Below are 13742 nucleotides of genomic sequence, written 5' to 3'. Positions count from 1 at the left end.
AGTGGTAAAAAAAAATAGTGACACCATTAAATTTGTAGGCAAATGGATGGAAGAAGATACTGAGGGAGGTAACACAGACCCAGAAAGACAAAGATGGAATGTGCTTACTCTTAAATGGATATTAAATGCAAAGCAAAGGGTAGCAGATATACCATGAGACATCAGTGCATGGACATTCTACTGTCTCCTGGAGAGCCCTGGCATTCCATGTGATGTCACCAGTGTTGTGGCAACACCAACTGTCATTAGGGCATTGGTGCAGTGTCTCAGGTTTTACCTAAAGACATGCTGATTAGACTGAACAGGATTCTTGGGAGACAGGATGGCGAGCACAGGGAGATCAGAGGAAGGCAGAAGGAAGATGGCCTTCAGTCTCCATGTCACACACCAAGAAACAAATGGTTCTGGGGAAAGCACAGTGAGTCCTGGAAAAGGGTTGGGGAGCTTCCTGAAGGAGGAAGGCTTCAGCTGTTCCTTTCAGGAGTGGGGCTCAGGAGAGTAGAGTTTCTGAGAAGCAATGATGGGCCTATCCTGGTCCTCTGAGTTCTTCAAGAGCAGACCCAGAGTTGAGGATTTTCCATGGTTAGTTTGCAGAGAGCCAGGGATGGTCAAGGCTGCAGCTGCTCTGTTGAGGGCCCTCTGCTTTCACTCTGAGTGGGAAAGAAGCACAGAGGGACTAAAGAGGTTTCAGTTCCAGCCCTGCACTTCACCCACACTGGATATCTTTTGGTGTGTGTCACTAATAACAGGGAGAGTAATGTCCCCTGTACAGAGCACGAGAGTCTCACATTTTAAATAACAACCACTAGCAGGGCAGGAGCCACCAAGTACTGCCACATGTCAGAAGAGACCCCTAAGGTTTCTGAGTTCCTGCCCTCTCACTAGCCAGTCCTCTTTCCTCTACATTGAGTGCAGGACTGGGACATCACTCTTCCTGAAAGTATTTGTTCTTGGTGTCTGAGGGCTCACCTATGGATGCCCAGTCGTTGGGTAATTTCAGTCATACTTATCAGATGTTGATCACACGTCCGCTAACATCATGATGGCTGGAATTGTTCTGCTGAAGCTTTTGGCAAAAGTTTCATCATTACCTGTGTGACTTATCATTGTTCTGACAGGACCCACATAATCCTCCACCACCCCCATACATTGTAACTGCCCCGTGGATCTTCTCTGATGTGCTTGTTCAAATAATGGAAATGATTTTCCCTCCCCATTGTCCTGAGCTATTTTCTTAGCATCTTTAATTTCTCATCTTATTAGTTGGGGATCATCAGGATGAGAAGAGCTATTCCTGAGCGGTGTGTGGAAAATGAGTCTTGCTTTCCATACATGATGAAATATTGAATTAGAATGAACTAGATTCTAATGAATCAAAGAGATCTCAGGGTTGGAAGGAGGAGGTGCTGAAGGCCTTCCCCTGTGTCTCAGGAAAGAATCCTGGAAAGGGCATCTTGGCTATTGGTGAATTGGAGAAGAGCTTTTTATCAGATAGGAGATGACCATTGACAGTGGCCCTAACAGTTGATTCTCTGGAAATTCTGTTATATCCTGGAGAGCTTGTGGCATCTTCTGTGAAACCACCAGTGTTGTGGCAATGCCAACTGCCCTTGGGCATTCAGTAAGTGCTTATATTGTTCACCAAATTGACATGTTGGCAAGAATGGTCACACTGATTGGCAGAGAGAGGCCTCGTTTCCTAAGGAGGAGGTGAGGCTAGAACTGGACCTTCTAGTAATGGGGTTCAGTAGCTGTGATCATGAAGCAATGGGCCTATGCTGCTTATCTGGTTTCCTAAAGAGCAGATCTAAGGTGGAGGATTCCTGATGGTTTGTAGATGGGTCTGAGCGGCTGTGGGAATGGCGGGTGACAGAGATTTGTCCTGACTGTGGGCAAGGTAGGAAAACTCAAGCAACAATGGTTAGTTGGCAGAGGGCCAGGAATGGTCAAGGCTGCTGTGCTGTGCTACGACCTCCTTCATTTCATTCTGAGTGGCAAAGAATGCAACAGGAGGCTGAGAAACACTAATGCGGTATCAGAATGGGATGTTGTTGCACTTTATATCTGATGTAAACACCAAGGAGGGAAAATTTCCATCCATGTACTCAGGTCTGAGACATTCAGTTCCTTTTAGTCATGGACACAGGTTATCAGGGCTGGGAGGTGAAAAGCACTAGGGACTCCTGGACTTCCTTGCATCACATCAGTGTAGATCTTAACAATACTTATTAATAAAATCAAACCTGAGCCAAGTATTGGGGTGAATGCTGGAAGATCAGAGAAGCAGAACAAGCCACAGCTTCCTCACCTTGACAGTTCCTCAGCTGATCCTGTTTCCTCAGACTTGAAGCTTCTGTGTCCTCGTCCGAATGGCTCTCAGCTAAACTGCTGCTCAAAAGCCTGAAGGCTTAACCAGCCAAAAGCTTCTAGTTTCTGGTCCTCATGCCTTATATACCTTTCTGCTTTCTGCCATCACTTCCTGGGATTAAAGGCGTGAGTCACCATGCCTGGCTGTTTCCAATGCGTCCTTGAACTCACAGAGATCCAGAGGGATTTCTGCCTCTAGAATGCTAGGATTAAAGGCGTGAATGCCACCACTTTCTGGCCTCTGTATCTAGTGGCTGTTCCTATCTCTGAAGCCAGATAAGTTTATTAGGGTGCACAATATTTGGGGGAACATAATACCACCACCTATCAGGTATGAGCTGACAATTCCAAACCAACATGGCTGACTTTGCTTATGTCTTTCAGGGCCAGTGGGGAGCAGTATGGGCTGAGGCATATATCTAGCCATAGGGATTGGAGAGAGACACATGCCTTATAAGGCCCAGCTTAAGGAGAGCTGCTCTGATCTTTGAGGGCTTCACTGGGATCCATGCATTTCCTCTTCCTCATGGTTCATCTTGGGACACCACATGACCTTCCTGGCTTATGCCATTCATCTGTAGAAATTCACTTGTGTTTATGTACCTACAGGGACGGCTAGGAAGGCATCATCCACACCCTTCTTCCTCAATGAGCAGCAACAGCAGCTGAAAAAGGTGGAAAAACTGAAACTTCACCTACAGATGATGACCAATGACAGGAATGAACTGGGTGAATTCCTGGCCCATTACAAAAACAATGAGTTGAACAACAGGTATTCATCATGCACTGTTCTCTGGTGACTGTCTTGATCCTACTGTGTCAATTCCAGCAGTCCTTGGGTCACTGGAAGCTGCACCTGCAGGGCTACCTGCACAAAAATTTTCCTGAATGCATCTGAGAGGCAGAACTGAAGCCTTTAGGAGTGAGATGGGTCACAGGCTGTTCTGATTCCTCCTAATGAAAACCAGAGCCTGTGGCCTGAATCACAATCCACAGAGACGGGCAGTAGGGTGTAAGATCACAACATGCATTTCAAGAGGCCTTGACAGGTGTTGGCTTGTAGGAGATGCTAGGAACTCTGAGTTTAACCTGAGTCTCTGTATTTGACAAGATATTTACTTTTGCTTGTTGCTCTGGGAGCAGCTTGAAGGGCCTGGTGGTCCTACTTGTTCAATCTGTGTGTGACTGGAAGGCCTGGAGTCCATCCCTGCTCCTCTCTGGTCTTGTTCCTTGTACTGGGAGACAATGTCACCCACATACATTTCTCTGACATCCTAACTCTGTGTCAGTTTGTGTGCATGTGAATTGCCCTCTAAGGGGCCCAAACATTGCAAACATGGCAGTGGCAGGTTTTGCCCTTTTCACCTCCCTCTCCCTTGAAAAACCATTAGATTACATTCCTTTATTTAGTCTCCAGAGTTCATTCCCTTTTGTGAACACCGACTCATTCTTGAAACTACACATCAAAGTTCAACCATAAAAATTCATTTCTCAGCTAAACTTGCCAACCTGACAAATCAGATCTCAGCAACTTACCCTAGCACAGACTTAACCTTTCTATTTAAAATCCCACTGTGGAAAAAAGCCTGCTGCGTGTTGTCTGCCTTTGCCTGATCCAGAGGCAGGCTCCCAATGCCATGCTTGCCCTGCTGGGGAAGTGCATCTCTTTGTGCTAAGGATTTGGTGTCTCAGTGTGTTCTGTACTGTCTCTGAGAGGCTCCCTTACACTGTGTGTGTATGGGGGCAGGGGGTCCCTTCAGATCTTGTGAGTTAGAGATTGATAGTAGGCCTGAGAATTTGCCTGATTCAAAGATGTCAGGTGATATAAGTGCTGAGACCATGGAGCTCCACTTTAAGCATCACTGTTCTCAGTCTTTGTGCTCACCCTGGTGCCTCATTGGAATCCCCTTGGGAGTTTATATAGTCAGCCTCATGGAGTGCCTCATGCATGGCAATACTGATGATCTGGGTATCCTTGTAAGGACAAAGCATTTCTGTTCTCATGACAGTGGAAATGTCATTGCAGATTTCAGGTAAGCCCATGCTGGTGGACCTTCTTAGAGAGATACTCTACCTTTCCAGGCCTACTAAGGAAGCTCATGGAGCCCTGTCTCCCTCCCTGTTGACACCTAGCCTCTCCTGGCCCTGGGGCAGGGTAGCAAGTCTAATGCACACCAGGAGTTCCCAGTACATAGGATTCAGTGTGTGACATCCAGTAGGCTAGGGTAGTGCAAAATACCACCTTAATTCATGGGGTCCCTGAGGCCTATGATCACAGGGTTCTTTGTTCCTGGGGCTATGCCTTACCAAAGGCTGAATTTGGAGCATGAGATGCAGAACACAGAGCATAAGAAGGATATGTCAGATGTAAAGAAATTACCCAAGGAGATTAGTGAGGCCTTGTACAAGTGCATAGAGCTGAGTGAGAAGACCAAAATCTACCGGTGAGTGCCTGACTTGGGTGGACTCCAGAACTTGGTAAGGACTGCTTCTTGTTGTCTGAAGTTTCTCCAGTCCTGCCTGACCCTACTGTCATGAGGAATCCGTCCCTCCTGCCTCCTGCAGCCAAATGGCCCCAATAAACACACAGAGGCTCACATTACTTACAAACTGTATGGCCAATGGCTTAAGTTTCAGGCTAGCTAGCTCTATCATCTTAAATTAACCCAATTTTATTCATCTGTGTTTTCCCATATGGCCGCTACATTGCCAAGCTGCTGGCATGTTGCTCCTTGGGTGGCAGCTGGCATCTCCTCCACCTCTGCCTTTCTTCTCTGTCTCTCCTGGATTTTCCTGCCTTGCTCCTTCCTGCCTTGCCATAGGACAAAGCAGGTTATTTATTAACCAATGGAAGCAATACCTATTCACGGCATACAGAAAGACATCCTACAGTATCTTCTTCCCTTCTCCAACTTTGAACCAAAGTGAGGGCTGTGGTTCTAGTCTGTTTACCTCTTAGCAAGCAGCCTGCCTTATAACTCTTGGACTTGTGCCTCCTTGACTGAGTTCTCCTAAGTGTTAAAAGTCTGAGAGCCCCTTCCAACATTTTCCTGTCAGCTTCTGGAACTTCTAGACAGAAAACATAGTTTGCACCATGGCTTCTGTGGCTCTGACAGGAGCTTAGACAGCTGGTTTCTATGGGACACATGGGTGGAATATATTCCAGATAGGTCTTCTGTCTTCCTCAGAGCATGGTTTCCCTCTACCTGCTCTTGTTTTCCCAATACTGTGAACAGTTAAGTACCAGGATGTGTGTTCATGAGGTAGCAGATCCAGTCTTCAGAAGTACATGGATCCGTTTTGCTGTCAGGGTCTTCAGAAGTAGTATAAATCTTTCTGGAATTTGTCTATTCTTTGGCTTTGGCCTGCACCTGAGTGATTCTGGCATGGATAATGAGGGCTCCAGCCCAGGGCTTTTGGGGATGGGGACATGGGACCTTGCAGGAATCATGGTATACCAGGCAGGGTTGGCAGATGGAGGCAGAGCTCATCATTTTTGGTGATATTTCAGCACCCTCTACAGTCAGCATCTGAGTGAACAGACTCAGCTGAAAGAAAAAGTGAAAATGTTGCTAGAGGACAAGAAAAAGCTGCAGGGGGAGCAGATTTTACTACAAGAGTCGCATTCGGAGGCAAAGAGGCTCCGTGAAGAGGCCCATGAGAAGATCTATGACCTCTGGACGAGGCAGCTGCAGGTAGGTTCAAGCAGCAGGGCCAACCTGGCCATCAATCTGACCATACATACACATAAACACGCACTCATATAACCATCTACTCACTTATCCACCTGACCCAACCCATCCAATAGTTCACTTCTGTGATCATTCACAAGTCTTTCTGGGAGTTAGCCTCTGATAGCAAGCAAACCCAACTGCTCTGCTGGAAGCTGCAGTCCATTCAGGGAGACGGGTAAGTCACATATCACTCACGTGTATGTCAGCATGGGAGAAGCCGGGCTGTGATGGGAGCCACAGATATCAAGTGAGTCAGGTCAAGGGTCTGGGTCTCATTTGCTTTGCAGGGGTCATGTGAGATCAGAGCAGACACAGCATGGAAGGAGGAACGCCAATGAAAAAGTCAAAGACGTTGTCACATCGACATCTTTTTGGGTGTCATATGGCATTTTAACCTCTTGTTCCCAGATTGCCATGGTGTCCTGTGGTGATATTTTATTTGTACTGAAATGTTATTTTAATTTTATGTTAATAAATAAAGTTGCCCTGGGGTCAGAGCTATTAGAGCCATAGTAAGAGCGTGGTGGTTAGAAGAGCTAGGTAGATTTCTGTGTGTTCAGGGATACAGCCAGTATTGGAGACATACGCCTTTAAGACCTGGAGGGCGGTACTTACAGGCAGTGATGAGGCAGTCATGTGGTTGGGTTTACAACCAATGAGAAGGCAGAACAGAAAGATTATTTAAACAGGGACACAGGAAGTACCTCCCTCTCTCGGGGAAGCTAGGAGCACTGCAGGAGGTAAGATTTTATCTCTGAGCTCTGACCTCTCGGCTTTTCTCTTTTACCTTGGCTCTGTGTTTCTTATTTTAATAATACGATTGGTTACATCTACATCTGGCACCCAACGTGACAAGAATCCATTAAAAACTGCTTGGGGCCGGCTCCCTAGCCGGAGCAACCGGCTCCCTAGCCCCGGCCCAGGTCTGGGCTCAGGCTGGACTGTGAGCTGCTTGCTTAAAGCCAGTGCTACAAACAGCTCAGGCCTGCCCTGCTAAACAGGGCCCCTGGCTGTAAAGCCAAGCCTTGACTCGGCTCAAGAGGGAACAAGTGGCTGGCTTTAAGCTTTAGCCGGCTACCCCTTCGCTTTCACTTTCACTTTCACTTTCGCTTTTGCTTTCTCTCTTGCTTTCTCTCTGTCTCTCTGTTTCTGTCTCTCTCTCTCTCTCTCTCTCTCTCTCTCTCTCTCTCTCTCTCTGGATTTACACCTAGGACTCTAGGTGGCTGTTTTGAAATTCGCTCGGATTTCTACTGTTCTACGCAGATTTGGTAAGTCATAAAGGAAACTATTTAAAAGACAAATTTTTTCCACATTTAAAAAAATGGGTTTCCTGTGTACATTGGAAGAAAATTGGGTTTTGTTTGAAATTTTAGGCAGTCTGACAATGGAACAACTATATGAAAGATTAGTATTATGGGAATTATGCAGTTAATCACCATGCTTATTCTCATTTTACTATTTAAAAAGATAGTCGATTTAAGTGCCCGGATAACAGCTTTAGAAAAACCTGTTAATTTTAACAGTGAAGTTGGTTCAAGTTTGGATCATAAGGTTACAGAAAGAAAGCCTGTTTTCACACAGTCATCCTTAATTTATCCTGTAACCGTACAGCAGATGCCTGATCAAATGGCTACACAAAATATCTGGGCTCCAATTGAACTGATGGATTTTAAAAGGTTTAAGGAGGCAATAGTATCTTATGGCATGCATTCCCCATATGTAAAGCAAATGTTAAACTCTTGGTCAACATATAATAGGATTATACCACAGGACTGGCGGGACCTTGCACAAGCTGTTCTAGAACCCAGCCAGAGACTTCAGTTTCTAACGTGGTTTAAGGAGGAAGCTAGAAACGTAGAAACACAATGGAGGGATAAAGGAATACAAGTTTGTCAGGATCAGCTTATTGGAGAAGGCCAATATGCTTCAATACAAACACAATGTTTATATGATGTTCAAACCGTAATTTTATGTCGAATGGCAGCCTTGAATGCATGGGACAGAGTTGATGAACCAGGAAAAAAACCTGAGTCATTCACAAAGGTTATGCAAGGCCCAAAAGAATCTTTCACAGATTTTTTAGAAAGACTGGCTTCAGCAGTAAACAGAATGGTCTCAGGATCAGAAGCTAGTAAGGCAATAATTGAAGCTTTGGCATTTGAGAATGCGAATGCAGCATGCAAAAGAATAATCAGGCCGTTAAGGGCAAGATCTGCACCTTTGGAAGATTGGATTAGAGAAACAATTAATGTTGAGGTTGATGAGCATGATACGTGGGTAGGAGAAGTAATTTCAAAAGGTTTGAGGAGTGTTAGATGTTTTGGGTGTGGAAAGCAAGGACATTTTAAAAGGGACTGTAAACAGGTCATTCCTAGAAGCAATGTTTCTTCAAGGAACAATGGCAACAGAATGCCCCTTCCTTCTGGAGTATGCAGAAGGTGTGGTAAGGGAAAACACTGGACCAACGAATGTAGATCAACAAAGGACAGACAGGGTAATCCTTTGCCTCAGTTTTCGGGAAACTCCCGGAGGGGCCTCATGCAGGCCCCCATAGCAAAACCAGTTCAAACCTTTCCTGCAGCTGTAGAGGAAATCCCTGCTCTGAGCGATTAAATAACCAAATGACTATTGGAATAAATCATGCTGGTCAGGATGATGAAAAAGAGAGAATAGAAAATTCAGGAGAAAACATAAAGAAAATTTTTTGGCAAACTTCTATTAATGAACAGAGACCAAAATTAACGATAAAAATAAATGGTGTTTTGTTGTCTGGTCTGGTAGACACAGGTGCGGACATTACCATAATTGCACCAGAATTTTGGCATCCAGCTTGGCCTCTTCAGGAGGTAAACGTTCAACTGTTAGGAATTGGGACATTATCTGGAGTGAAACAGAGTGCAAGATGGCTGGAATGTATAGGTCCAGAAGGACAGAGAGGAAAATTAAAACCATATGTCGCTAACATAGCTATGAACCTGTGGGGTCGAGACTTGTTGCAACAATGGAATACTCAGATTAAAATCCCTCCAATCTCAGAAACAAATCATAAACTAGCACATGTTTCTGAGAGAAATATTAGAAGGCATTATTTTGAGTGGTCACCAGCCATCCATATTATACAGGAACAGGGCACAACAACTGATAATCTTCCAAAAATACCAACAGCTCTACCTTTAAAATGGTTAACAGACAAGCCTGTATGGGTTCAGCAATGGCCTTTAACAACAGAGAAACTCCAGGCTTTAGAAGAGCTGGTAGAAGAACAGTTAAATGCTCAGCATATTGAACAGTCAACCAGCCCTTGGAATTCTCCTGTATTTGTTATTAAAAAGAAATCTGGTAAATGGAGAATGGTAACAGACCTTAGAGCAATTAACAAAGTAATTCAGCCGATGGGCTCTCTACAATCTGGAATTCCTTTGCCTACTCTGTTACCAAAAGGATGGCCTCTCATAGTTATTGATTTAAAAGACTGTTTCTTTTCAATACCCTTACAAGAAAAGGACAAAGAAAGATTTGCTTTCACAGTGCCTACTTATAATAATTCTCAACCGGTTAAAAGATTTCAATGGAGGGTCCTCCCACAGGGAATGTTAAATAGCCCAACTCTGTGCCAATATTTTGTACAACAGCCATTGGAAGTGATACGTAAAAAATTTCCTAAATCTATAATTTATCATTATATGGATGATATTTTACTAGCTGACTCAAATGCAGATACTTTAGAAAGAATGTTTGAAGAAGTAAAGAAAATTTTGCCTTGCTGGGGATTACAAATTGCTCCTGAAAAAATACAAAGAGGAGATTCTATTAATTATTTAGGATATAAAATAGAGCTACAAAAAATTAGACCCCAAAAGGTGCAAATTAGGAGAGATAGACTACAGACTCTTAATGACTTTCAAAGATTATTTGGAGATATTTCTCATCTACGAACTATTGTTGGGGTAAAAAATGATGAACTGACTAATTTGTTCAAAACCTTAGAAGGTGACAAGGACTTAAATAGTCCAAGAGAATTATCACCTGAAGCTGAGAAAGAATTGGCCTTGGTAGAAAAGAAAGTACATGAAGGGCACGTGGATCGTATTGATCCAAAGCTGGATTGCATTTTGGTTATTTTACCCTCTAGGCATTCCCCTACTGGAATATTAATGCAGAGGGAAGATATTATATTGGAATGGATATTTTTACCAAATAAACCAAATAAAAAATTAAAAACTTATGGGGAAAAAATCTCTGACTTGATTTGGAAAGGAAAATTGAGACTTCGTCAATTAGCAGGAATAGACCCAGCAGAAATTGTCGTACCTTTAACTAAGGAGGACATTGAAAAATTATGGACAGAAAGTGAACCTTGGCAAAGAGCTTGCAGTAATTTTTTGGGAGAAATTAACAGCAAATATCCCAAAAGCAACAGAATTGATTTTATAAAGAGAGCTGATTGGATCTTGCCTCGAATTGTACGGCAAAAACCCATATCTGGAGTTCGTACATTTTATACAGATGCCAACAAACAAGGAAAGGCAGGTTACAAATCAGAAAATTTAAGTAAAGTGGTACAAAGTCCTTATAATTCAGTGCAAAAATCAGAATTGTATGCTATTCTGTTGGTATTAATGGATTTTTCAGAACCTCTCAACATAGTAACTGACTCTCAGTATGCTGAAAGAGTGGTATTACATATTGAGACTGCAGAATTTATCCCTGATGCTTCAGAATTAACTTCACTATTTATTCAATTACAAGATACAATCAGGAAAAGGAGTCATCCTTTATATATAACTCACATCCGATCTCATACTGGTCTGCCAGGCCCTCTAGCACAAGGCAATGATGAGATTGATAAATTATTGATAGGAAATGTGCTGGAGGCCTCAGACTTTCATAAAAAACATCACGTCAATAGTAAAGGTTTAAAAAAGGATTTTTCCATAACCTGGCAACAAGCCAAAGAAATAGTAAAGAAATGTCCTACTTGTTCCTTCTATAATCAAACACCATTACCAGCAGGATGTAACCCAAAGGGTACTCAGAGAAATGAAATCTGGCAGATGGATGTGTTTCACTTTGCAGAATTTGGAAAACTGAAATATGTACACCACACTATCGATACTTATTCAGGATTTCAATGGGCAACTGCTCTGAGTTCTGAAAAAGCTGATTCTGTAATCACTCATTTGCTAGAAGTTATGGCCATTATGGGTATACCTGCACAAATCAAAACTGACAATGCTCCATCATATGTCTCTGTTAAAATGAAACAGTTTTTTGCTTATTACGATATAAAGCATATTACAGGTATACCACATAATCCTACAGGTCAAGCAGTTATAGAAAGGTCAAACAGAACTCTAAAGGATATGCTAAATAAACAGAAAGGAGTAACAAAAACCCCCAGAAATAGACTGCATAATGCTCTATTAACTTTGAATTTTCTGAATGCCAATGAGAAAGGAACAACAGCTGCAGAGAGACATTGGGTAATAGAAAAAACTACAGAATTAAATCAGCCTATATACTTTAAGGATGTGCTGACCTCAGAATGGAAACCAGGGTATGTATTACGTTGGGGACGAGGTTTTGCTTTTGTTTCTACAGGAGAAGATAAGCTGTGGATACCATCAAAATTGATAAAGGTTCGATTTGAACAAGAAAAACCTCTTAATTAGAGGAGGTGATAGTTCATCAACCAGCATGAACATCCAATTTAAACTAACTTGTACCTGTAACACATGTCTTTTCATTTAATCAGATAATAACTTGCCAAAAAGGAACATCCCCAAAATTAGTCTTGGGGGAAGGTTTTTGTTTTTGTCTTTTAGGAGAATGAAGGTTAAGGAATCTGAAGGACACAAGACAAATGAGACAACTGAAGAAAAGGGACAAATCATCTATCCCAGGAAACAGAGTATATGGGAGTATATGGCATATAGGTATATATTATCTAAAAAATTTTATGTCTTCTTAAATGTTTGTTTCTGCTTTTCTCTAAAGATTTAACACTATTGGTTTTCTAATAGTCCCAGTTCAATTAAAATTTAAAGCTGACTTTGGAGTTGGAGAATGGCTCTCTCCTTCTTCAAACTCAAGCATGTTGTTAAAAGGAAAATGCAAACTCCCTGTATCATGCCAGAAAGAGCCATTTTCTGCTATGGGACAGGACAAAAGCCAAATTAATTAAGGGACTATTCTATTACTAATCTCAACTCTTTGATTCTATTCTGACTCTTTAAACTTTTCTTAAAGTATAAATTTTATATCAAAATTTACAAGATTAATATATATATACATTTTAAACTTTGTCAAGATATGAATGGTCATATAGAGTACTAACTAATTCTAGAAAAAAGGCTTCAGTTAGCTGCATATATATGTCTTTGTGTTCGAGTCTCTTATCAGTTTTCTGCAGGAAATCACGGCCAGGCCTAACATCAACTGAAGTCTCCGGAAAGAAGATGGGGCCCCACAACAACAACAACAACAACAACAATTCCACGTGGACAATAATAATATCACTAAACTGACAAACATCATCTACAGATCAGCTTTGAACTACAAGGTGCTCAGAGCAATTTTGAGATGACTAGCTGAGATGATCCAGTCTCAAAGACTACTTGAATAAGGACTTGAGATAAACCCTGAACTTTGGGTTTATACACAGACTGGATAATAATGAAGGATATAGTTACCTTTCCTAGAATTTGACAATTAACCTAAAATTTTTCTTTCAGGATAAAGATAACTTCGCCCATACCCAGCAGGAAGCAATTTTAAGAATGACGCCCACATTCCCAAAGAGGTGGTGTGGGGCGGGTGGTTTTTTTTTTGGTTCTTTTAATGGGTTTTGGGTCTGGGATAATTTTCATTATTTAGGGGGGTAGGTTACAAGTTGTCAAGGGTTAGGAAAAAGGCTAAGCAAAGGAGATTAGATTTAAGGTTCTTGTTTTTTTTAAAAAAAAAAAAGAAAGAAAGAAAGAAAAGAAAAGAAAAAGACAATTACTAGTTTTAAATACTTTACATTATTACCAACTATTAGGATATAAAGAAATGAAAGTTAGTAGTTAGACGTTACAATAGAAATTGTAGTCATATTAGATATGTTTTAAAAATTGAGCAGATGTATTTTAGACAGGTCATCTTCAAACCCTTCAGAGATCTACAGAATATGGCATTTAAAATGTTTTAATAACTTAGAAATTTTTCTTTTTTGAGACATGTCGGCTCCTGGCAGTACCAATCTACTTCAGAGAAAATATGGGCATTGAAGAAACTGCATATGGAGTTAATTTTCATTGTGGCAAAAGTTAGCCACTGGACAACAAAGTATCCTCAAATCAACAGAAAAAATGGACAGACAGAACACGAAACAAAGGACTACCGATTCCTGCCAAAACAAGTGTGGTTATGGCTTTATCAGAAGGTATCTTCTGAGGCCAGGACAATATGGCACCATCCCTGAAGTCGCCTTCACAATCTGGAAAAGGTACAGTACCCTTTTCTTCGAAGGCAGCTGAACAGGCAGTGGGCCGATGGCTTCTGTTGTGCAATGGAACAGCAACTGAAAGCTCACGCCTCTCAATAGTAGACTGGCATTTAATAGAGGGATGTGGAGAAGGGCATGCTTAGATGAAGCCATAT

General features: G+C 42.1%; 1 protein-coding gene across 1 annotated transcript; it reads left to right on the top strand.

Annotated features, from left to right (window-relative positions):
- The first annotated feature begins 245 nt into the window (after nucleotides 1-245).
- LOC143270631 (uncharacterized) lies at nucleotides 246-6280 on the top strand. The gene is made up of 4 exons (XM_076561290.1): nucleotides 246-418; nucleotides 2977-3139; nucleotides 5879-6062; nucleotides 6176-6280. The coding sequence occupies exons 1-4, from the start codon at nucleotides 286-288 to the stop codon at nucleotides 6278-6280; spliced, it is 585 nt and encodes a 194-aa protein (XP_076417405.1). The 5' UTR covers nucleotides 246-285.
- The last annotated feature ends 7462 nt before the right edge of the window (nucleotides 6281-13742 follow it).

The sequence above is a fragment of the Peromyscus maniculatus genome, chromosome 23 (genome assembly GCF_049852395.1).
Source record: "Peromyscus maniculatus bairdii isolate BWxNUB_F1_BW_parent chromosome 23, HU_Pman_BW_mat_3.1, whole genome shotgun sequence".
Taxonomy (NCBI): Eukaryota; Metazoa; Chordata; class Mammalia; order Rodentia; family Cricetidae; genus Peromyscus; species Peromyscus maniculatus.
The sequence above is the reverse complement of the archived record's forward strand: the minus strand, read 5'-3'. Positions and strand labels throughout refer to the sequence as shown.